This window comes from Calypte anna, chromosome 3 (assembly GCF_003957555.1).
Source record: "Calypte anna isolate BGI_N300 chromosome 3, bCalAnn1_v1.p, whole genome shotgun sequence".
Lineage (NCBI taxonomy): Eukaryota > Metazoa > Chordata > Aves > Apodiformes > Trochilidae > Calypte > Calypte anna.
The window spans coordinates 15,943,708-15,970,483 of NC_044246.1; the positions used below are offsets into that span (position 1 = coordinate 15,943,708).

General features: G+C 39.3%; 1 protein-coding gene across 1 annotated transcript in view; it reads right to left on the reverse strand.

Annotated features, from left to right (window-relative positions):
• Window positions 1-3,401: 3,401 nt before the first annotated feature.
• Window positions 3,402-26,776, reverse strand: part of LRFN2 (leucine rich repeat and fibronectin type III domain containing 2) — a 38,769-nt gene continuing 15,394 nt past the window's right edge. The window contains exon 2 of the mRNA XM_008496512.2: window positions 3,402-4,320. Within this exon, the coding sequence (XP_008494734.1) occupies window positions 3,402-4,320 (919 nt within the window). The remainder of the gene's footprint in view (window positions 4,321-26,776) is intronic.

Consider the following 26,776-nt stretch of genomic DNA (forward strand, 5'->3'; position numbering starts at 1 on the left):
TCTTCATCTCTATCTGCTCTACCTGACAGTTGCATCTGAAGCATAGTTGGTGCAGCTGCATGTCCCACTAACACATGTTAATTTATGAGACAGAGCTGTTAATTGAGACCTGTGTAAATTTTTCATTGTAGGGTTGTGAGACCAGGGGACTAAGCCATTGGAGCTCCTCAGTGATGTGTGAAAACATTTATTACACACAAGTAAGTGTCCACCAGTCACCATGTCACCAGCCACTGACAACAGCTCTCACAAGTGGAGCAAGGATGAGTCCCTGCCATGCAGCAGTACTACAGAAAAACAATTGATTTCAGAGATGCTGAGTGAGGTTCACACATGAAAATGGAGGCAAGATAAAGGCAAGGTAGAGACCAGGCAGGTGGTGTGGAGGGCCCTCAGGTCACACTTATGAATTAGCAATTAGAGCATGGATTAAGGATATAACCCAAAAGATGGAAAGACCCAAAAGAGTTGCCTTCAGCAGACCTCAGAGTGGTAAAGGGAAAGCCACAGGATAGTTTCAGAGGACTGCTTGGCCAGCAGGGCAGTGGTTGGTGGCACCTAAAAGATGATCACAGCCCAGAAGGTGCCCAGGCACTGGCACCACCACATTGGGGTGGCTCCATCCCTCTCTTAGGGCTGCCCACCCACTCACCCTGCCTCATCTCTAACTCTCTTGGCCTCCTATATGCCATGGGTACCAAAGGTAATTGTTGGGCACATATTTAATTTTGCTCAGTATTTGCAAACTTGATGATGTGGATTGAGCAAGCCCCATTCATTAGAGCTAAATGAATTAAGATTAACAGTGATAAATGCAGATGTTAGATTATGGATTTATTACTTGGGTTCTTTGGCAGCTATCCATTATTTTAAAACAGCATCTGTCGACTTACTTCCTCTAGAAATGTAGGAGAAAGTGAAAAAGAAGTTTTCCTTTTTAATAAAGAAAAAGCATAGTATAGGATATTGCTGTTGAAAATTCACAGCTGCATGTGCTACTAATTTTGATAAACAGCTAAATTAAAAATAATCCAGATGTCATGTTCAAAGTGAAGCAGCAACATAATAAGAGACCAACCACACTACAGCATAACAAGGAAAAGAAAATAATTACATAAAAAGTTTTCAGTACAACATAAATGTAAATGCCACTAATAGTTAATAGGAAGATGCCATCTGGATGGTTGAATGATGTAGATTCTGGCACAGGAGGTGTTGTTTCTCTTGAAGCCCATGAGGGAGCCAGCAAAGATGCTGCAAACAAAGTTTGACTGGTTCTCTTTTTAATATATTGGTGTTGGCTGGGAGTAATAACCTAACTAAAAACCTACAGTCAGGTCCTAAGCCTAAAGAGTCTTCCTCTTATTTCGTAGAGTTTTGGATTGATACATCTGTATAAATGTAAGCACTGAAAAAAAGAGGTGAAATGCCTTTTTACAAGGTCTTTTTTCACACATTCCAAGAAGGCCTGTATTTTTTGATTTACTTCAGGTAAAAGATAGTTTGAGGGAAAGAGAAATAAAACATCTAAATTTTCAAGATAATTAAAAAAAAAATTATTACTGCTGCTAACATATGTTTCAAAGCAGACCACAAAACAACAAATAAATGAAAAGCAGGTACTTTCCCCGAAGAATGTTTTTTACTGTACAATTTGTAGCAAAAAAAAGAAAATAAAGAAAAAATATTCTGATTACAAGGATGTCATTTTCTAAAACTCCAAGTAGGAAACATGACAAATACAAGATCAAATACACAGCCATGTCACAATATATCTCTGCACCTTTCAAAAAAAAAAACAAACATACATTGAGTTTTTTTCACACGTTGTCTTCTCTGTGCCTTGCATCCTTTCTCCACATATCTTTTACAAAATCATAGAAACAATGTGTAATTTCAGAATGGTTCCCAGCAGCTGAGAACCACCAAATAAATAAATGAATAAAAGGACAGTTGCAGTAGCCACGAGAATGCTGGAAATCACAATAAAGTTGTCAAGAACAATGAATTCAGCTAATTGGGCCATGTGAATTGCCACAACCATGTCAATGCTCCCCCCAGACTAATCTGAGGATCAGTTTACAAGCCCAAAATCACTCTTGTTCTTAGTTAACAAGTACCAAATAGGGGGTACTGGGGACACATGGGAGTCCCCCTGCTCACATCCAAATTGAACTCAGTTTCCAAGACTAACTGGGAATAAACCCAGTCCCCTGAAATACATAAACCACTAAATTTCTTGTGATGCTACTGATACAGTTAAGCCCTGGCATGGTGACAGTACGGACAAAAAGCTTTTCTCACAGTAGGGTGAAAGTCTGTATTTCCTTTGTCTGTTGAAAGGAGGGACAGTGTGACCTTTGCCAGAAGTAAGTGGCATTCACAATATGGACAGTTCATGGGAGTCATTTTTGTTTTCACTTTTTTGTTCTTTAATAGGAAAACTGGATTGGTATTTTTTCCATCTTTGGTAGCAACACCCTTACAGATATCCATAGCTGCTGCAATCTGCCTTAAGCACTGAGAAGCAGACTATGAAGAAGATGGAAGAAAGAGGATATATATTTTTAAAATTTAATAGTCCCTAAATTTAATTTTTCCCAGGACATGAAAGGGTGGTATTGGTAGTGGGTTATACAGTGCATCAGAAATTAGACCTTTGTACATATCCTCCTTTCATCTGGGGGATTTGATGAGACTGAAAATGAAAAAAAAAAACAAAAAAATACTTTCTGGTGTGGGTAAAAACCAATTCAAAAGCAGTAACAAGGCAAAACAGAACAGAAATCATTAAATCCCAACCAAAAGCCCACTCATAAGTATTGTTTTCCCAGATGTCACAGTTAACACCATGACATTGCACTGAATAATTTGCTCTGATCTGTCCCTGTGGATGCCCTGCCTGCAGTTCTGAGAAAGTCACTTGCAATGACAACCAGATATTTACTAGCACCAGTCTTGTATCCACAGAAGTGTATTTCTGTGGTTGAAAGAAAAGAGGTGGTCTTTAAAAAAAATAATAATAAAATAAAACCTGTAAAATTGAATTTGTGCTATGCAATCTCTTTCCATCATCCTTGTTTAGTCTTGTGTGATGGTTCACCAAGTGTCTGAGTACCTTTTGGAAAGCAATGGTAAATACAACTAGTAAATTCCTTGAAACATTCACACATGGTTTAGTTGGGGCCAGGCAAGAATGGTGCCATATGTGCCTATTCACATTTCATGACCTTCTTTCTCTTTTAGTATCCCTGTTTTTTCTTTTTTTACCTGCCCTTTTTGGCCATTACAACTGAAAACATTTCTTCCCCTCTCTTTCCAGATGCATGGCCCTGCAGCAAACCATGCTTTATAACACACGAGGGGAGAAGAGGAGGGGGAGGGAGGATAGACACTGATATTTACACCGTGCTTTCCATTACCCACTCTGAGCTCCCAAAAGTCCCTTTTGCCCCTGTTAGGTCATTGTCATCATACTGCAAAAGCATGCCATTCACCGAGAGGCTCCTCTTTGTCCAAATGTTTGTTATCTTTTTTGGGTAGGTGCAACACTGAGCGGTGGTGAAGTCCCCCATGTCAAAAGAATGGCTACGTTTAGTTTTGCCCTCCAGAGGCAACATGAGGAGGCTGCGAAATTTGGACTCCGTCTGGCCCAGCAGTGGCTCCTTGTCCGAGTGACGGGCCACTGTGGAAGTTCTGGAGTCTGTCGTCTCCTCCTTTTTCTGACATTTCAGTTCCAAGGATGCAAAAGCCCCCATTAGCCGGTCAATATTGTGTTTTGACCTAGAAGGAGGCCTCCACTTACTGGACAATGTGCCCTGTTCACTCTGGAGGCTGCAGTCATCACAGTCACGGCTGTTTGCAGAGCTGGAGGAAGAGGAGATGCTGCTGCGGGCCGACTGGCAGCTGAAGTCCCGGAGTTCATTCCTCACCACCACTTTGGGGTTGACCTGGGGCAAGACTCCGTTCTGAACTGGTTGTGCTCCATTTGTCTGTGAGTAGACGTTACTGACGTTAGACATCTTCCCCTGGGAATTGTTGCAGACCTTGTAGCGGACCATGAGTATTACAATGAACACCAACAGAGTTGCCACAATGATGCCTCCGATGATGAGAATCATGGTCCCACCCAGGAACTGGCTGTGCATGGACTGGCACTGAGGGTAGTCCTCTTTGGTGAAGAACTGGGCACATCCCACAATATTGGTGGCAGTAAGGGTTGTGGCCGTGTCATCCCACATTGCCAGGACACAGAGGTCATAGCCTGTTCCAGAAACAAGGTTGGTTACAACAAAGGCTTTGTTGGTAGCTGGAATCATCCTTTAAAGAAGAAAAAAAAAAAAAGATAATTAAAAAAAAAAAATAAATTGGTTACTTTAGACACTAAGGAAAAAGAGAGCAGAACAGACATAAGAACAGTGTAGTCTTTACTGTGCTGGGTACTGGCAGAGAGGAGTCAGAGCCACAAAATTCAAGCAAGCATTCAAGCTTCCCAACCCTTGGAGGTCCAACATCCCAGCATTCAGTCACACACAAGTTTTGAGGGCCATCTCTGAATTAAGCAATGGAATAAGAAAAAGCAGACCAAACTAGTCTACATTTTACCTCCTCACTTGTGTCTGTCTTGATCTTAAATATATTAAAATCTGAATAACTCAGAATGAAAATGTGTTTAGGAAGAGTTGTTCTTTCTGACTGTGCAAATGACTCTTGCACGTGCTGAGTCTGAACTTAGAAATTGTCACATGATTTTCCAGGTGCCTGAACATTTAATTTCTAACAGCAGCAGGTTGTTTGCCTTGTTAAGAGAAGGGACTACATTTAGTTTTCTCGTTCCCTGAGGAAGCAAGGCAGGCATCCATTTCTCCCTCTTTTTCCACTCCCCCACCTACTTTCCCCATCCTCCTACTCCTCACTGTGGAAAATATCTTCCAGAAATGCAGCTCCCAGAAATTTTCTTCACCAGAAATGTTTCCCTGCAACCACCTTCCTCTCTGTGAGTGAAAAAGAAATACTGACATTGGCAGTATGAACTGTGGAAGTGTGAGAAGAGCTAGGAAGATGCAGGGATGGAAATAAGGTTTCTTTAAAATAAAAAATTGTACTCAAATAGAAATCCATTTTCAAAAACAACTGGCTAGGCCCAAGCTGTGCTCCAAGTTTGGTCATTTATGGATATTATTCTTTGCAGTCAGAGAACTTAAGCAGCCATTGGAACTCATACAATATAGAACATCACTAGTATTCAAAGTTAGCTGATGGGAATGAACATGGTCAACCAGTTCAGCCTGGTTAAAATTGCAGCCCATTAGTGGAATACAGTGGAGAATCTCAGATTTGGTGTCTGGTGGGTAGCCAAGAATAAAGCCAATGAGATACCCCATGCATGTTTCTCTTTACTTCTACATAACAGGCTTAAGTGAGAAAATAAAGCTGAAATTAAACGAAGCCCATTCTGATTTAGAGCTGCAGATCTTTAGCAAGGGAGCCCTACGGGCACTTACAGCACGTAGCAAGCTGCTGTGACTGCAGTTGGGATAGTAGGACCTGGCCAGAGGAAAAAGGCAGTGTTCCTGTGGGCATTGACAGGCTTGCTTAGCCTCAAATCATCATCACAGCTGGCAAAAATTGCAGCTTTGCAGAGCCCCTTCTGTTCAGTGGGAGGTACCAGGCCTGCACAGAGAAGCAGTAATGTCAAGGCACTGCAAAGATGAGCTTCTGATTTCTGATCATCTTTGCATCTGTGTATTCACGCCACTTATACAACCCTCCAGCCTGGCCAGAGGTGAGGATGTGGCTCCTTTTTAAAAACCAAACACACAAATAAAATCTGTAAGGAAAAGAATTATTGGTGAGAGACACCTTAACTTAAACATCACCTGGCAGGTTTACGCAACGTAAATATTTGAGATTTTTGGCACATTTATCATCAGAATGGAGATATTCTGCACAGACATAGATGCTCTATTCACAATGAGCTGAGAGGCGGCAAGGTAGCCCTTCTCAAAACTCTAGATACAGTTGCTGAAATGGTTTCTTATATTCAAAATGGTAGCTCTCAATTTATTTCTAATTGTTCTCTTCTCCCTGTGGCTCTGAGAACACCACAACATTTGTCACAGCAGCTGGGGCACTGCCTGCACTCTGTGGAATTGTTCAAGGAGTTTCATATGCACACATCAAGGAGGATATATGGAATATCAGAATACTATTGATCTTTAAATTTATGATCTTCAAACTCTTGAACAGTTTCAGCAACTGCTTCATACTTTTTTCTGTAACACCTAGTACTTGCTCCCCTTTCCACCAGCACTCCCAGACATGCTTAAAAATTCTGCAGTGCATAAGAGCTTCAGAAATTATTTAACTATGAAACCTCATTACAAATAAGCAACACTGTTGGAAAAAAAAAACCAGTCAGCTCCATAAACTGGCCTTGGATCATAACTTTCAAAAAACAGCTATAGCACCACTTGTTAGAGTGGTTCCTTTTGTTTTGCACTGATGAAAGACCTCTATATTCTCTCCAAGTGAACAACAACCAAACGAGTTAACATAATATATAGCTCTGTATGTATTTTACTTATACAGAAATACAGTTAACACACTATGCCAATTTATATAGAGTGAACACTGGTACCTTCAATCATTTGCAACTTATTTTCTTCAAATACAATTGCATACAAGCTTCCAAGTAAATCTAACTGCCTGGAATATTTCAAGGACTGGCAGGTAGTGGTAGTGGCATGAAATGTAAAGCCAGTCCATTTTAAATGTATAGAAACAAGAGCACATCCAGTCCTAAAGACAAGCGAGGCTGACTGTATAGGAACATGCCAAAAAAGCTCATCTGAGCCTTTAAAAATACCTGAGTCTTTTTTAAACTCAATCAGTCCTGGAATCTACATATGTGATAATACTAGGACAAATAATAGCTTTATCAAAGTCCATAGTAGCAGTCCCAATTATGGAAAAAGCACTCACCTCTCCATATACATCTGAGAAATTTTAGATGTTTTCATAAATAAAAATCAAATGTTCTTCTAAAATATTCAAATTAATGTTATTTTATAAGAACATCTGAGTATAGGAATAAGCACCAAGTTACAGAGTACCAGGAGCTAAGTAATTAATCTTCCTGCAGAGAAGACAATCTTGTATTCATGAACTTGCCAAATTTTAAGAGTATTTTGGCATTTCTCCATGTTTCAGCACACCCTCCCCAAACATCCCGCCAGTCAGCTATGATGAACGGCACCTCTTAACATTCCCACCCCTAAAATCCATGCAGACACGTTTTCAATTTGGGATATTGATGACTTTTTGATTGTCCCCAGCACGAGCAGCTGCAAGATGCCACTTTGCTGCCTAACACAGGGAGTCTGTTCATGGCTGCTCTGTACATCTGATCCATTAATCATGGACCACTGTGTCTTGCCATTGGCACTCAGTAACCAGGAGCTGCCACAAAACTAAAAGGGATAATCAAAACTGTACAGGCAGAGATCTTGCAAGTCTTTGTACAGCCAGCTCATCAGCTAAGTGTAGAAAGTTGGTTCCAGGTAGCAAGAATATATAATCTGGTTCATTGCAGACCAAAACCAGCTTCTGAAAGTTGTTAGTTTTTGAAATTTGAAAGTTCTCACTTGTTAGCCCTCAAATAGCAAACATGCTTAACTGTAGCAGTATCTTGAGGCAAGAAGCCTGATACTATTCACCTGCTCTTTCAGGGTAGTGTGATCTTGCAGATGTAATTCTTGTCACTGAGGAGCTATAGCGATCTAAATTTGATACTAGACTTTCTATAGGAAAAATAAAGAAAAAGAAGTAACAGCTGACTAACTGCAAGAGGAGATTAACAAGCAGAAAACTTGATTCTAATGGCAGTTTATGATAGGTTTAAAAGCGTGCAGTTTAATTAGCCCAAGAACAGTGAGGACCACGAAAGCAAATGAATGCTCAAATATGTTAATATTGTAAGTAAGTGTAAGCATAGTCCCAGCCAGGAAAACAAGAAATGTGAAAACTTATTCATGAGAATTTCACTGTCAAGACACATAAGACACAGTAATCTCCATCTTCCTGCTCTGGTTTATTTTCCCTGGAGTAGGAGAGCAAGCAAATCTCCTTCACATTGGTGCCAGGATTTTGTTACCTGATTCTTAAGATAGTTACTGAATCTTGTCTGAAGATCAAAATACCCTAAGGAAAAGTATTCATATAAGAACATGGTTCTGACCTTCCTGAAAATCTTGCCTCTAAGGGATGAAATATGCATTGGGGTCTTACAAATGATATTCCTACTTTACAAAAAAGTCCTCTTCTCCACCCTTTGGTACAATAGCAACACTCATGGGAAGAGAAGGAGATATATGGCCAGGATTTGGGCATAATATAAGCATCTGAAATAGAAGAGCAATAAATAGATGTTCCTGTGAGAGTTTATGCATGACGAAGAGCTACAAAGCTGAGATGAAAGTTTGCAGGGCTTTTGCAAACAATACATTCCTTTCAATCCATACTGATTTACTTCTCATTTTGTGAAAGCAACAAAATGAGACCAAGAGACCCTTTAAAAAAAAAAACCCAAAAAAAGAGGATACAGTGATAGCACCCGTCAAACTTGTCCTCTACCACCACCACTAAAATGTCCTTGTTATGTCCTTGTAGACACAGCATAGAGAAAGCAAGCAGTTTTGTAATTACTCAATTCAGTGTGCAGTGATATTAAGAAAATTAGAAAATAAATTACTTAGAAATGCAGGAGAAAAGGGATTCCTGCAGACTTCACTTGTAATCCCAGATTCAAGTGAGCACTGAAGCCTCAGAGAGTGAAATGTGCTGGGAATTAAGGAGACCAGAGTTTTATTCTCTACTTTATCAGTTACACTGATATCAGGCTCTACTTTATCAGTAACTCTCAGTTCCTGAGAAATCATTTTGCCATACTTTAAGTCTCCTCATTTATAAAATGGGGATAATGCCAGCAATCTCCTTTCAAAACAGCCCTGTAGTCTACGGCAGGAAATTAGTAGGTATTATGATTACATTGCAATATACAAATGGATTCTTTTCTTCTTTGTAGCTCTGGAGATTAGCAGGAGTGAACTGCTGGTTAATACTGTGGTTATGCAAAACAGACAAATTATAGAAAAGGCAGATTAGGCTAATTGGCTAGGCAATTCTCTTCATTTTCTCTATCGCAAGAGAGGTTTGATACCATCGAGTTCTAGCCTGAAACTGCTTTAATCACAGAACTTGCAGGAACCGTCAAAGCAAGAGAGATTCTTTTGGGAAGGCACTTGCAACTCCCAAGACTCAGTATTATACTGCCCTGCTAGGTTATGTTGCTTGTCTCATAGTCCTTTTCTTCTTCTTTTTATTTATTTATTTATTTATTTTTTAATTTTTATTTTTATTTTCCAGGCCTTAATTGCAATATAATTTCTCTTTTGGAAGAGAATGCTAGGAGTTAAAAATGGAAAGTCAGACTAATTTATTAACTGCATCTGCATGATAGGAAAAAAAAAAAATCTAATTGCTTGGATGTGAATTTTCTGTTCCTCAGCTGCTCCACACAAGCTCTTCCTGTAAGACTCTTTGTCTAAATGCCATTCGCCAAGGCAGAAACATGACAAGAAATGGTCCATGTCTCTGCTGTTCAATTCTCTCATCTTCCAGAGTGATTTCAGATAACTGCAGATAAAAACCATCCTTTGGAATATCAATTCCTGAGCCATGCAATGCTCAGAAAAAAGGAAAAGCATGCAGGGAATCTACCAAGACATTAGCAATATAGAAGATGGAGGTCTGGTGCATAGGAATGTTTCTGTGCCCTCATTAATTTAGCAGTGCAGTTGTAACCTGAGCACTATGAAACAACTAGCAGGAATGCTACACACTGTCACCACAAACCATAGTTCGCAATGCAGAAGAGAAAAGGAAGAGGAATAGTGGTACTTGGGTGAAATAACAGTTTTCTGTAAAATTCTGGCTAGCTAGCACACTCACTTTCCTGTATAGCTATGCCTTAGTATGAAAATATCAATTTCACTGTACAAACCAGTTCTTAAACTTCCTCATATAAAACTGAATTCATATAGGTGCAAAATATTACCCTGATTGCTCTCAGAATTAGAAATTGATAAAAAAAAAGTTAACATTGGAATCTTAACAATTTTATTTCTTCAGTGACAGTCTCCAGCCAAAATATTAATTTATTTCTCTTTTAAACTTTTTTTCCTTCATTGCAGTTTCACAGGTAGTTCTGAAAAACATGTTCATTGCAGATAATCTCCATTTAAAGTATTGTAGAAGAGCCTGATAGAGGCCTACTTTTCCACAGAGGTGGAAAATTGAGTGGGACAAACTAGGAAGAAACAGGAGGAGGAAGGTATCAGTGGTGACACACTGGAGAAATACTGGCTAAACAGCATGTAAAAAGAGTGGGTAATCAGAGGATGGAATTCACTGCCTGAAGAAAGACCACTGAGACACCATAAAGTATCCTTTGAAATGGAAATAGTAATGAAGTGTTATTCCATGGAGGACAGGTAAGGAAAGAAGAAGGAAGAGAAGGTTGAAGTGAGAGAGCATGCAAGAAAGAATATAATGATATAATGAACATTGGTGGCTCTGGCAGTATCAAAGCAGCAGAAAATGGTGGAAAGAGTAATGGCTTCAAAGTAGCCATTGGCAAGGCACTATCATATCAGGCATGTGAGTACCACCAAAATGATTGAAGAAGTCCAGGTGGCCTCTGAATGGGGACTAACATCACAGAAATTGTTCCATGTGTGGTTCAGGGCAATGTAATATAGGTGAAAATCTATCAGCAAAACTAAGACAATTAGAAAGATAGTTAAGTTAATCAAGGCAATGAAAAGAGATAGACAGAGATTAGGATGGCTGGAGAAAAGGGAAAAAAAGATCAAAGGAAAAACTAGAGGGATCTAAATTGCAATGAAAGTGTCACACGTGATATATTGCCTGAGAGCAAGAGCAAGTAATTGATAAATTTGGCCTGCACAGTTTATATTCTTCTCTGCTGCCAGCTTTTGTAATTTCCTTGGAAGTTTTATGATGTACTGCTGTCATTTACAGCTGTGTTTTTATCCTGGAAAGCCCCAGTTTCTAGTCTTATGGAATGAAAGTAGAATAAGTAGAATTTTATAATTCTAAAAAATATTGAAAGTTATTAAAAATTAAGTGAGCTAACAATGGAGAATAATTTCTGACCCTTCGGATTTCCAAAGCCCTTAGGCTTATATGTTCACAGATCATCCTAAAACATTAGGAATTAAAAAACAAATATGAAGTACCAAGTATATTACTGTGTGAGGTCTTTTGGCACCCAGTTCAAGATCTTTTAATCTAAGAATCAGAGAAAGAAGGAGACCTACTCTGACCTGCAGGTCCAAAAAAAAAAAAAGACAGCTGAATTTCTAGTGCCCAAGGAAAAAAGATAGTTGTTAGTATTAGCAACAGAGTGTAATTCCTCTGTCAGTCATGTCAACATCAGGAAATGTCAGATAATACCAGGAGGTTGCCAGACTTGTTCAGTAAACACTAACTCAACTCAGCATGAATAATTTCCTTCGTTTTTTATTTTATTAGTTTTGGGGAGTTTTATGACATACAATCATAATTTTGCCTTCAGATGGAACATTTATTATTAAACACAAATCCCTTCCTGCTTTTCTGAATCTCTTCTCCTCATCACTCATGCATCCAGCTGCCCTTCAGAGAATCTGTCTTGTCAAATGAAACACAGAGTACATATAATTTCATTATTTCCTAATTTGCTTATGCTCTTTTCTGCTCCTTTGAAAAAGTGGGGTGGGAGGTGGGGAAGAGAAGACAGAGCCAAAAGCAATTGATATGTCTGTCACAAGATGATGAGCCAGGGAAATACTGATAATGAACGTACCCCTTGTGCTAGAGGGGAAAAGAAAAAAAACAATAACAAAAATTAAGCTACTAGCTCAGAGAATAAATTTCCGGTTATATCTGATAGCAGGTGACAGAACCAAGCATTCTGGGGACCTTACTGCATGAGGCTGAGAAAGGGGAACCGTGGTACGAGGTATTATTCTGCTCCCCTCCATTAGACATTGCTCTAAGAGGAAATTCTCTGTCTACTCATCCCAACCAGATTCTTGCAAAAAAAATAGAGACTCACAGGTAGATTTGATGAAGCACTTATGGATGAATGGCCAATAGGACTGTCCCATCATGTGCTGAAGAAACGAAGGGGCTTGGTTCCACTGTTTGGGTGCAAGCTGCTCCACTGGAACAACCTCATTCTGGTTAATGTTGCAAAAATTACAGGCAATTAGAAGCTCAAGCTCCCTGATTTATACTATCATTTCTTTCACATGAACATGACTGCAGCAGGGATTTAGTGCCCTAATCATTACATTTTACCTTTAAAGGGAATGCAGACATACCCTAGGAACATATGACAGCACAAAAGATAAATCCAGTCACACCCGAGCTATTCAGCTACACACAGAGCACCTTTCACCTTAATTTTTCTGAGGCACCAAATACCTCAGAAAAAATCCTCACACTAACTCAAACCCAACTAAACCATATTTAAGCTCATTAGCACACTAAATGAAAGCCCACACAGTATTTCTGTTAGTAAATGTGACTGAAGTATTTATGGAAACAATGCATAACCATACTAACAAATTCACTCTGTATCCTGTTAATCCAGAGTTAGAAATCTATTATAATTCACAGCAATGTTTCAAAAAGCCATCAAATCTGAGATTAATCAAAGAAAAATCTAAAAGCAATGAGTTATTCTACTGATAGTCACAACATGTTACAACAGCCCCATTTCTAAAGATGGGTAGACAAAAATTATTAGTGAAAGGTGTGTTTAAGTCATCAAGCACACTGAGGCACCTGGGACATTCTTTTGCTAGGTTTTTATAGAAAAATGGGACATCAATTTGGCTGAAGTGTCATGCTTATTCTCTCTGAAACAAGTAATTTTGAACCCTTTTATGCAGAATTGGACAGTTACACCAGAAAAGTCATCCTACCATGTCAACAGAGCTTCCCAGAAGAGAAGCAACATGAGAAGTAACGAGCGCATGTGGGAGCTCTGAGGAAAGGAATTTGCAAAGGGGACTCTGTTATTTTCCTGGCAGAACACAGCTGTGAGATTCAGCTATGTGCTGTTTGTTCTTGAGAGTTATAAGTGGGGCTTTCCACTAATTTCTAGGCAGTGAAATCTCTGCTCAGTATAATGACAGGATCAAAGGCAGATGACTGGGATCCTTTACTGGTTGACAGCTGCCCATCTTCTTTTTCTTTAAGAGCTCATGTGAACTGGGGTGAAGAGGAGGATCTCCAGTGATTTACTAGCAATTTTTGTTCATGCTTACTATGCAGAGCACTTATGCTAGGTTGCAACTTATGTGTCCTGCAGAAACTCTGTCCTATCACACAGGCTAATTTTATCTCTGAAAAGTTGTGCTGGAATTGCAAAAACTCCAGGCACTGCTTGCAGTTATTTTTGCCTGCCTTTTGTAACTGACTGGTCAAAGCAAACTCCAGGATGCTGTTTCAGGCTCTTCTGTCACAAAATCTTTGTGTGCTGGTAGGAGAAGTGTGGTGCCAGCTACCAGCTGACAGGACTATTCTATTTCAACAAAAAGAGTCTTATCAAATGAATCAGATATCTCACTACCCACAGAAACTATGTATATACTGATATATGTGTGCATAAAAAAGTGTTTCAACATCTTTTTAAAACCGAATTTATGTGCTATTAAAAAGTTTAATCACGTGTTGTGTAAGTGTTCCTCCACCTAAGTGATTGAACCTATTGTGGATAGTCTCAAGAGATCAGGAATGGTTATCTACCAGAATCTTGAACATAAATCTCATTTTCAAGTTGAAAAAAATAGCCTAATTCCCAGTTGAGAGGAAGGGAGAACAGCATTTGCCAGTTCTTCAAAAATGAGCTAAAGAAATATCATCTCACCATAGATACAGTTACCATATACCAATATTCAAAGAAATACATAGCCATGATTTAGAAACATGAAAAAGTGTGTATTTGGAGAGAATTTCTGCTATTATTGTCAGCTTGAAAATTAAGCAGAAGGAGGTTGTAGCCAGGTGGGGGTTGGTCTCTTTTCCCAGACGACTTTCAACCAGACAAGAGGGCATGATCAGGGGAAGTTTAGGTTAGATATTAGAAAAAATTTCTTTACAAAGAGGGTGATCAGGCATTGGAATGGGCTGCCCAGTGAAGTAGTGGATTCTCCGTCCCTGGAGATATTTAAAAAGAGACTGGATATGGGACTCAGTGCTGTGGTCTAGCAACTGCAACAGTGGTTCAAGAGTTGGACTCGATGATCTCTGAGGTCCCTTCCAACCCAGCTAATTCTGTGATTCTGTGATTCTGTGATTGAGGATCCAACCCTCTAGGTTCTCAGCAAACATCGGAAATACCATTTACAGTTACAGTAGATTTGCTTGCTCCTTGTAAATTAAGAAAACATTGAAAAACAATAAGGGAGAGTCTGAATAAAAAAAAATTTTGTTATCAACTATTAAGCTTTCAGTTTCTGAGTTAAAAGAGACAGAAAATCTTTTGCACCAAAATCTCAGTGAAACATGCATAACAATGCATGAGGTAAAGAGAACCAAGATGATTCAGAGTGAATTTTGCAATAACACTAGGGGAAAAGAAGTCGTTTTTTTCAGTTGCAGAATGAGAACACAGGGTGCAAAAATCACTAATGATGAAAAGCATTATTTCACAAAGGAAAAAAAAAAAATCAATCTAGATATGTAGCAAAGGCATTTTCTATGGCAGAGATTTGATATTTTGCCACATTCTGGTTATTGCATGTGAGGCAAAGGAAAGGAAGGCTGGAAAGACTAGATAGTCTTGAAAGACACCAAGATACTGAAGTTCAGAATGCTCTACATAAGGCCATAATACAGAAACATCTTTCCAGTGAGTGATACCAAAATTAGATAGAAGTATTCCTCAGCAAGCAGAGATGCCCTGCTTCTTTCAAAGCCTGGACTAAAACCACACTAGGCAAAGAGTGACAAATACATTACTGAAAAGGAAAGTAAAATTAATCTGGTGATAAATTTATAATGCCATTATAATGCTCACAGAAGGAAGAAAATGAGAAGTAAAGGATAGGTTCCAATAGTAGCATGGTATTATCACATAGAAGTACGTGTCTCTGCTAAAGGATCTTGGGCATGTGTCACAGATTTCCAGGACATCAAAGAAGTGTACTAAAATATAGTCTGTTAGTCTCTTACATGCTACAAATGAGACCCAGAAAACTGAAAGAAGCTGACATAAATCATCTGATAGCCTAATGGCATGACCCAAAAACTGGATGTCAATAGTCCAGAATCTCAGGCTGGAAATACTTATAGTGAGCTCATTGGAAAGAGGAAATAACGAATAGTGTTTATTGGGTTTTCTTCTTCCAGGTACTAGCCACTTACTCTGTAAATACACATTTGCCCCTCATCATGTTATTTCTCACTAACGGAAAGAACACAGAAGGTTTGGAGGTACTTGGAAAGGAATTAAATCCTACTTTTAAGCAAGGTTATTAAAAGGGTTTGCAAATAAAAGACATCTGACATTTGATGTGTCTCTTTTATTTCAGAGAACCATAGCTGATCAGGTTAGGTTTGATGGTGTAGCATTAAGAAGAGATAAGAATTTCTCATGTTTCAACTTCTCCAGTTGATGAAAGTTTTGCCACGTTCCTGAGATTTATCCACTTATGGCTTCAATTATGTAGTTTTGCTGAATGTGGTTTTAGGTTCAAATAGACTAAAACTATGAGCAGCTGATCAGGAATTTAATAAGCTTTCACATGAAAACCATATAAATAGAATAAATGTTGGGTATGTCATCTGTCTGTTGATAGAGCTATGTCCAAATCTGCTAGATTTACTACTTCTTTAACATGATTAATTATTACTTATAGGACTTGAAGGTTTTTTCAGTCAAGGATATTTCATTGCTCACCAGTAGAACAAAAAATTCTACTTATTATAAGCATTCATATGAAGTAATTTCAGATAACAGAAAATAGCGTGTGAAGAATTTAATTGAAAAATTCTACAAATACTGTGGAATCATATGTGTAAGAGCACCCTGTACTGTTGAAAGAGAAATGAAAGAATGGATTTTTCTTTATCTTTGCTTAAAAAACTTTCAAAGCAGTGAGTAATGAAAAGAATGGCAGATTGCTCTCCTCTGCAGAGTTTCAAGTGTAAAGTCTGCAAACCTCTCTCTTCTTCATGCCATAAAAGCTTCTCTGAGCTTTCCTTCTGCACCTCCAGATAGAAAGAATAAGTAAGTAGGGCATGCAAAAACGACCCCAAGACATAAAAAAGGATATAATGGAAGAAAATGCAAATGAAATACACGATGATACTAAATCCACAATTTTTATCCACTTGGAGAATACAGAATCAATTGTCACCTTTACTACCAGCTAAGGGAGCGCTGTCCTCATCTTGTCAAAATGAGCAGTAGCAGAAATTTACCAAACGCTCATTGATATTTAGGAGTCAAAAAAGACTGATTCATAAAAGCAAGAAACATTAAAATCTAAATGTGAGCTCTCTGAAAAAATGCAGGATTTAAAAGCCCGACTCTTGTCATTCCTAGCAAGGAGTGTGGGGAAAAAAAAAAAAAAAAAAAAAAAAAAGAAAAAAAAAAAAAAAAAAAAGGTGGTATGTTAATTCTATGACTTTTTTTTTTTTTGCATACATGTATTTATGGCAGAGAGGTTGGAACTAGATAATCTTTATGGTCCCTTCCAAGCCAAACTGTTCTATGATTCTATGATTATGAATATTAGCAATGAGGGCATTCAACTCAACATTTCTGATAGCCAAGGCAAAGCTTCAGAAAAAACTTAAATATATCCCTCCTTAGCCACTCTATGGGCTGGGAGAGATCCTTAAATCTGTACTCAAGAAAGAACAAACTTTGTAGCCCTCAGTAAAGCATTTTCCTTTCTTTTCCCAACAAATTATCACTTCAGAAGCATTGGAGTATAGCTCAGAGCAAGTGAATAAAATAGGCAAGAACTTTATGAAGAACCTTATGAAGTCCTGTGAAGTTGTGCTCCAGAATGGCTGATTTTGGCTTCTCTACAGTGGGCTGGGTTAGGAGTCTTAAGCTTGCCTCTGCTCCACTTGATACACAGCTGCTGGGCCCCAAGTTCCCTTCCCTAAATAATGACTGAGTCACCTTCCTAGGTCACACCAAGACAGTGCTGTCCATATGACATGGAACTTGGGTAGGTGCTACCATCAAACTGTGGCAGAACTTCAGCAAGGCTCAATGTCTCTCCTCTTTTTGCTTGAGGAGACAATGAGAGCCAGACTTGAGCATCTTGACTGATGAGATGACCTTTTCTTCTGTCTTGCTGGGGAAGTTTGATTTCCTTCCTTATTTCTCTGCCTCACCAAAACCACAGAAGGAAAGAGAGTCACCAGCAGAAGAAATGAAGCTGCAAACCTGCTGAACAACAACTCTGACTAAACTGAAGGGGAGATGTGACCTGTATCCAAGGTGTCTGTAAGAGGAATGCCCACATTTTCTCCTGAAGATGTTGCAAAAGAAGCAAAATGGGAATGGTCCAACAAGAGCTGTCTTTTGTCAAAGTCTGCTTTGGAGCTGTCTTTGTTTCCCCAGACGCTGGAGACATCTCAAGCAAAATGCATCCCTGTCATTGTGCCTTTCCCAACAGATGGTGAAGGTATTAAAAACCCCATATCCAAGAACCTCAAGGGGGTTTAAACCACTTTAAAGTTTAGGATTGTTTTCAGAAGAAATATTTAGGGTATAATCCTTTCCTGGCCACGTGCACACTGGCTTTGCAGGTTTGTATTCATACTGTCCTCCCATGTTCAGTGCAAATCCTTTTGCTAGGCTTGATCTGGGAAATATCAACCCCACTGTGATTATGCCAGGAATCATTATTTGGTAATTGAAAAGTGCTGCATTCAGGGACAAAGTGGAGATACTGTGGCACTGCAAAAAATGTCTACAAGCTGCTGCCTTTTACATAACTTGGAGAAGTTGCTATCTAATGTGCCTTGTGGGCAGATTAAAATTAACTTATTCCAGCCAACAGAAACTACAGACAGAGCCAAATGATTCCCCACAATATGTGTTGCTCTGCTCCTTATTAGCCTAACTTTAAGACACATGTCAAAGATACTCTTGCTCTAAGGCCATGTGGCCATGCACCTAATGAAGGTGTACCTCTGACTCACAGTGATTAAATTTTAATGAAGTATTGAAGGATGCTTAATTGGTTTTAAAACCTCAGAGGAAGAGAAGAATTTATTCTGTCATGACTAAAGTTCAGAACTATGTTTCAGAAAATTAGTTGCTTTTTAATGACCATGATGGCAACTTTTTGCAGTTCCACAGAAAAGGTGGATAGACAGAAATCATCAGTGCAGCTCCTCACCACACAGTGTAAATGCAGAGTAGCTTGCTACAGGTTTTCCTTACGTCTTGCTTTCTCATGTGCACTCTGGATTTGCCTGCAGATATTGGCCTCTTTATTCTCTTAGTGTCCCACATAAATATATTTCTGAATCCACTCATCTGTGGATTTTAATTTTTTTTTTTACTTTGTCCTGGAATGAATCACTCCACCCTCCCTCCAGCACGAAGACAAATGTGATAGCTGTTCCTGAACATATGGCACATCCTAAAAAAAGGGTTATCCTGTAGGAGTGTATCTGTATGGATTACTTATCACACATCCCCCAGTGGAGGATATAGAAGATAGCATCTCTTTTTCTTTCTCAAACTGCTCATGTTCAGTATTTTCTTGTCTACTGCTTTCCAACATTCTCATGATTCCTCGAGAGAGAAAGGCTTTCTCATTACGACTGGCCTTTTACATATTTTTGCTCAGCAAATTGGGATCCACTCTACTGCCAGAGACTAGTTGCACAGGATACAAAAACAAATATACAAAAGTTATCCTTCTTTCTGTGTTCATCATCCTAGATCTGTCTAGATTCCTTCCTCATAAGAATGAAATTCAACTTCTGAAGTATTTTGTGACAATATACCCATATGATGAAAGCAAAATGTCATTGTTTCATGGGAATTCACTAAATTTTTAGGCAAAGACTTTGAGGGCTTCAGCATGCTTTAACCAATTTCCAAAAGTATCTAACTAGAACAGTCTCTGTAGGAAACCTTTTATAAAATCCAAGAGACAGCTGCTCTGGGTCGAGGGGACACCTGGCTCTATTCTTGGCTATAACACAATCTTATACAAGGGAAGTTGGTTCCCCCACTGTTTCTGTGCATTGGCTAAAATGGATTTAAAGCTTGATAGAGCAATGGCTACTGCATTTGCCCATACAAAATTTAGTAAGGCATGAAAAAAGTGGACCTAGCTAGGAAATCTGGCTGAAACACAAGCCCCCTACCTAAGCAGAAACTGCAAATTTGATGATGGCTGCTGTCAGGAGTGCACACTTTTAAGGATGGGGGGAAGAACATTTTAACATGGATGTAGGATGGCTCCTACAGGATAAAGGTAGATGTAGAAGTATGTGGGGACAGTCTGGATATAAAAAAATTGGTAGGAGGAAAATGCAAATGCAATGCATGCTGATTTGACCGTGGTTTAAATAGAGTCATGAGGATGAGTCCAGTGGTCCTAGGGAGCTTTTTGGTACTGAGAATATTCACCCAGCCACCAGCACACTATGCCTTAAGTCTTTCTTCAGCGAGTACCAGAAGAGTTTTAAGGTTATGCTTCTGACTAAACCTGGCCAAACTGTACAGAGTCTGTAATTATTTCTTAAGAAAAACCTGATACTGCAGTCTCTCAGCTGTGGCTCTGCTGGCATTGAGGTGATTGAGAACTCGACACAGGCATTTCAATAACACCAGCAGAAGCAGCAAACATGAAGACATTGATGGATGACTCTGGTGACCACTAACCATCTTAGACAACAATAGACTCAAAAAACCCAGATCTAGAGAAAACATCTTCCACAATAACCAACTCAGAACATAGGATGAAAGGCAGAGACAGTGTCCACAGTGCTCAAAATATACTTGGACGCGACTGTCCAAGGGACTGGCTAGCAAAGAGCATCCCTGCAGTCAAGTAAGGAAAAAGTATGCATTTTCATTTTTTTCTCTCTCAGATGCCTCCCAGTATCATAATACATTCTTTTCACCTTACTCACAAATTACAAATGCTTCTTGCACGGCTTTTATCTTGCTGAGATAAAATCCACTGAAAAGATTCCAGAGGAACAGGATAGGAGAGGACTGTATCTTAATAGCTTACCCAGGGAATAAAAACTGATAGAGAGATTTTGATCCTTTGGACATTGCTTAAGGTTTGGTAGGATTTTTTTCCACCAGAGTTCTAAAGCAAGATTCCCCAAAATTATCAGTATCTGTTGTTTCTAACAGCTTAACTTTAAGAACAGTGAGGAGGCTGGTACTTGAGGACAATCCCTGAATGAAATCAAGCTTGAAAACATTCTACCCTGCCAGGTAAAAAGATTCCTAGTTCTCAAGGAAGATGAAGTCATGTAATATGTATTTCTGATACAGCCTAAGAAGATCTATTCAGCATACAACTGCTGTGACATGACTGCCAGTGTGTTCACACTCACAAAAGTTAATGCAACTGAAATCTTAATGAATACAATTGCAGCATTAATGTATTCAGAGATATCCAATTTTATTGAACCTGCTAACTTTACCAGGAGATCTTTGAATGACAATTTGGCTGCTTTTGTATACTTGCCTTTCTAGGGACCTGTCTCCCAAATAGTAAGAGCAGTGCAGTTAGTCATGACCATCTAGTCTGAGCTTCTGGGCCCAGAATAGGCTGAGGAGTTTATGCAGGGATTGTTCCACTGAGGCCCAGCACGCAGTTTACTGGACATAGAGTCTGAAGGATTTCCCAGGGGTTGAGGAGTTGGTGACTCCACCTCCTCCTACTGGTTCATATCACGAGGTTAAAATGTCACAGCTTGTTTCCAATTTGATTGAATAGGTCTTCACTTAAACCTGAGAAATGTAGAGATTTGTTTACACATCTGCATATAAAGACAAGCAAACAACAGATTTTGAGGCAGGATGGAGACAAATTCAGCCTATTTAAGGCCGTTGTAAAGTATTAAAGTTGTGATTTTGTTTTTGGAAGAGTCAGAAGGTGTTATGAGCTTCTATACTCGGGTGAGGACAGGAATTGTGGAGATTTGGAATATAAAGAATAATATCATGGGTGACATCTGTTATTGACCAAGATGAATGGTTAATAGTCAATGGCTTCTCATGAAATGGCTGAAGGATAGGACTGAGAAAGTTCCAATGGCCACAGGCAATTTGACTATGGCCATGATAAACATGAAGACAAATATCTGGAGTTTTCTCATGGGAAAAGGTCCAGGACAACTGGTTAAAATTGAAGGAAATGCAAGGACCACCATGGAAAAAAGGAATACCATGACAATTCATTTGTAAAAAGAGGAAAAAAAGTAGTCCCAGGTATTTGAAGCCAGTTATGGAATGTCCAGAGATAGATCATTTGTTTTGGATCCAGCTACTTCCACTTGAAACATGCCTGTGACTGTAAGGTGATTCTGTGTGTTATTATCGCTATTAAAAGAGACATAGGAAAAAAACCCCAAACATTAGAATCTTTTTTTGAAGGTCACAGGACCACAGGAACACAAAAGGATGAAAAGCCAGTCTTTTCAGCTTCGCATGTCAAAGTTTCTACAGCACTACTCAGTTCTAAGGTTCTTCTACTACCACTTTTATCAACAGAAAGTCTGTGGGGGAAGATGGTAGCATTCAGCCCAAGGGTTTCATGCAGCAGATCTTTAATGCTTTCATGACAAGGCACTTTCAAAGCTTTTATAGTGTAGATGAAATAAAGATGACCTGTATCCTTTGCTTTTTTCCATTCAAGGTCAACAGCAGTTCTCTGATCTACTGACAATGGCACGTGATGCCCATGGAGGATATCCCATTGCTGCCAATGATTAATAGTTGCATTTCACTCTCCTCAGGGCCATAACTCAGTCAAGGTTTCAGCATTTGAGAATGATGGAACATCCCTGGAACAGATAAATCCATAAATCCTCCCAAACCAACACAAGAATTGCCATCCCTCTAGGAGTTTCTTCACAAGTCGGGCAATAGTTTTCAGATTAATATGTGCATGCAACACAGAGGGGAAAAAACAGATCACTGGTAGGAGAAATCAGAGAAGTAATTTAAGGGTGGTTATTTTCACTTTCTATACTCTGATCACTTTTCAGGAAGAAAATGTCAGACAGGCAGACATCACTTACTGTCCACAGTATCTGCATCTGTGGTAGTCACTTCATCTGCAAGTCATGCTGGGGAGATGCATTCTGAAGCACAAGACTTCTCCCCCAAGCAGCTGTATAATAACATCACGAACCAGCCTTCAAAAGGACTGCCTGTGGGAGTAGTGCAGCAGCCACGTCATCTGGAGATATATCTGACAATTTTAGCCACTGAAAGTTCTTATTTCTGGGCAAATTCATGTGTCAGAGAGAGATGGACTATGTTTAGACTAATGTATCATCTGCACATGGCTAGGCCACAAAAAGCTCCACCTTCCTGGCCAAAGCTCATCAACCACCACTACAGAGTGACAATCTGGCTTCCATCCTGGCAACACAGAGGCCAGCTCAGCTGTAGTGAGCCCAGCTCCTGAGTCCATCTGGGACGTGATCCCCCTAGGAAAAGGGAGAGCAATAGCTGCCTCAAGTAGATGCTGGAGCTCAGTGGTACCAAAGTCTCCTCTGAGGAGCCAGCAAGTCTGTGTAGTCTGTCAGCTACACCCACCTTCTGTATAAACAAAACAAAAAGCATCTGAGATTGGCAAAATGTAGGAATTCCTAGTTACACACCCTAAAATTCTTTGAAGTTTAAGAGTTTTTCTGGACTTAGGTCTTCCATAGTTCTCAGAAGCTCTGGTATAAAAGAATTAAAATTAAGTACTTTTAGTTGCATCTCTTATTTTTAACAAGAGCATTCATAGGTTCAGGAAAAGCAATTCATCATTTTCAGCTATTTCAAATTACCAAAAAACAGAACTTTGGAAAATCTTTCTTACTGTTTGCTTTCCAGTGAAAACCTTTAAAACTTTAATGGAATAGAATATTATTTCCTGTGTGTTTTTCTTACATGTTGTATAATTTCAATTTTTGTTTCTGAGGAAAAATATCTACAGTTTTATGAGTTGTTCTGCCTATAAATATATAGAATTAGCAATGACCTAATTAAGAAAAGTCTGAATATTTCTTTGAATAGTCAGTCTCTGCAAAGTTTTGGTGCTTATCCAAATCTAACTGAACAGCAATGAAATTTCCATAGCCTATGAGGATGCAAAATAGGACTGGAACCTCCAAAAAAGGCTGTTCTGCTTCCATTCTTGGACAGCTCTACAGCAAAAGAAAGCACCTCATATTATCCCTGTGCTGGATCAGAGAAAATACTGAATTTTTAGAGAACTATGTGTTCAAATCATCCTCGGAAACACTATTACATTTCTTATCTCTGAGTCCTGATGGCAGGTTGCTTCCACCTGTGATCATCTCAAGTGTAGTTGCCATTATGTCTATAGATCCACGTATCAGGAACATCCTATGCTGACTGATGAAACTAAGTCCTAAGAATGTATTCATCTACCTGTGTTCAGTGCAATAATGGTTAGCATAAAAAGTATCTTAAAATAGTAGAGTGAGAAGAGAGGGCATAAGGACAAACAACCAGTTAAATTATAAAATAGTCCTAAATAATTTATCTAGAAATACTTAAAGAACCATCTATACAGGAAAGTCAGAAGTCATAGCACTCATAATTACACTAATTAGCAAAAAATCTCACAAAACTTCCATCTTGATAATTCTGAATAGAAAATAAAGATGAAGAAATCTCAGTCCTGTCATTTGTTAAATCACAAGTGGAAAAAGAAGATCCAGTCCTGAGAGTGGGCTGTTGTGATTTGTATCTGCGCAGCTCTTGATTTGTAAAAAAATCCATAGCAGAAGAAAATGAAAAGAAATAAGGATTGCATTAAGAATTACATGGAATTCATAGTTGAGAATGAAAAGGGAGAGGAAAGAAAAAGATTTTATTTTCTCCCAAATTGATCTTCCTGCCTTCATGTACCTTTTTATATATTCACATGTCAGCTTTTTCATATTGTACTTCCATCTCCATTCCTCTGCCTTTAACTGAATATTGTGCAGCTCTCTGCCTCTTTGATCTGTCATTAAAATGTGTAAGAGGCAGCTCTGCAGATAAACAGCAACGAGTGTCACCTGAGAGGTTGTGCTGTCACTGCAATGGAAAAGACAAGACATCATGCACTCAAAACTGAGCAAAACACCTGAAAATGTAAGTGGGGCTTATTGTTTCACCTAAGTGCAAACCTTAGTGGGTGGGGTGTAGCTGGGATGGAACAAGTGTGGGATCTGTGGCTTGTGTTGGAGGATTACTGAAAATGTGATGGCTCCCAGGACACAAACTTCAGCTGGAGGTTTTTTGGCTCCTGCAGCTGTGACTGCATAAGGCAGAGCCCTTCCTTTCCAGCCTGGCAGAGGGATTTGTTACTCAAGCTAAATCACTCCCTCCCCGGGGGACATTGTGTAAAGAGCATGAGTACCTTGCATTAGTTGGATGTCTCTCAGATCACATGTTCAAAGCTCTTACAGGCACTAACACTGGCTGCATCTAGCAAAACCTTGATAGTATGGCAGAAAAGCTCATCACGTACTTTAAATAAAATCCATTTTTAGTGTTAAAATAGAGGTTTCTGCTAGATCCATTTTTATTCCTTGTTTATTGACAGGAAAAACAAAGCAAAGCTGTGGGGAGGCAGTGTGTTCTTCCTCCCCCTGGCACCTGTGAGGGATGTTCTGCTTCCAGCCCTTGCTATGACCCTTCACCACATCCTCTGCTCATTTACAACCCCCCAGAGCTGCCCTTTCTCCTTGTACACTCTGACCACCCCTTCACCACTGCAGGGGCTGAGACCAGGGAGAGGTAGTGGGGAAAGAAGATCTCTGTGGTGAGGGGAGAGGGAGCTGAGTGAATGTGATTAATTTAGGGAGCTCTGCTTCCAAGGGAATACTGCCAGGGGTTATAATATATAGTGGAGATGTCACTAACAAAGCTGCAACATCCACCGAGAGATTTACTGCAACAATTCCACGTTTTCAGATGAAATACTTACAAAGTTTTCTTTCCATAAGCAGCCAAAGCAACTGTTGTGGAGAATTTTCAGCCTGATTCTTGACAGAAACAGATGTTACAATATTGGAGTTTCCCATGGGACAGATATTGCAGGGTTTGTTCCATTTTAAACAGGGATAGAAAAAAACCTGAGTTGATATATGGTTTGCTTTTTCATAGCCATTGCAGAGGCAGGTGGTTGGTTGGAAGGTGTGCTAGACAGATGTTGCACTCTGCTGCAATGACTGTGAGATAGTGTCAAACCATGACTACTGTGGAACTATTTTATTTATTAGTTTTCAATTTACTTCTTATTCAACGTAAGGGAAAATTACTTAGCATTCCATATCCCATTATATAGCATATTAAGGTTTGCTTTGGGTAAACTGCGGCACTAGCTTCAGAATTTCCCCCACATAACACCTCTTGTTTGGGTTCTAGTAAATATGACCTGATTCTAAAAAAGTAGCCTGCAGCTTTTTTGAGTAGATACCTTCCTATCATCACCTAGCTTAACGAGGGTTAAGCAGAAGCCAAGAAAAAAATGCAGATTATGTCCTCAGGGACTTCATCTAAGTAGGAAGGACTATGCTTTCATGGCTTTTCTTGGACTCCCTCAGCTACCATAAAACCAGAGAATTATAGCCTGAAATCACATTCAGAGGGGTAGAAAAAGGGGTTTTACCAAGTGCAGACATAAACAGCCTCACTAACTGATGAACATGAACCTTGGAGAACATCTTAATCAAATCTTAATTGGGGATGTATGGAGACCAGCAAACTGTCAGGAGATGGGTTCCTCTGACTGGTAAAGCTGGAAACTTCTTAGCTCCATGCAGCAGCAAAGTCACTGATGGGCCACCTGCGGCTAGAGAGCCATCCTGACTTAGTGGGGAGTAAATACAGGTTTCTACATGTTTTGTCAAAACCATGGCATTGTTACTATGACTTGTGACATGCAAGGGGGGACAAGAAAGAAGAAAACTGCCTGCAGCACAATCCCACATATGCACAGTGGAAGGAGGGAGACAGCAAAAAGTCTTACTAAGACTTTGCTCAATATTGCTTTTGAAAGTTGAACAATGTCTGGTGACTCTAAATGGACAGCCATGAAACAGCAGGGAATGGAGAAGCCTGATCAACCAGCCATCACCACTGTAAAGTTGTATGGATTTGTAGAGGAAGGGGTAGGGCTCTGCTGGATTTAGGAACCAGTGGGAAAAAACACTTTAAATTTCATGTTGCAGAAAAAAACACCTTACCACTAATTAGTATTCATCAGGCCAAAGCAGCAGCTCTCCTCATCTGTTTCTCTGTGCTACTCCTTGTCTTCTGTGGGTTTTTCAAGAAAGACCAGATAGCTTTGATTCCATTGACCTGTAACCTCTAGTTCAATACCTTAATGAGCACCTAAATTTTTGGCTACAGTACAACTAGCACAAGGAGCAAGATTTATACACTCAAAAACTAAGC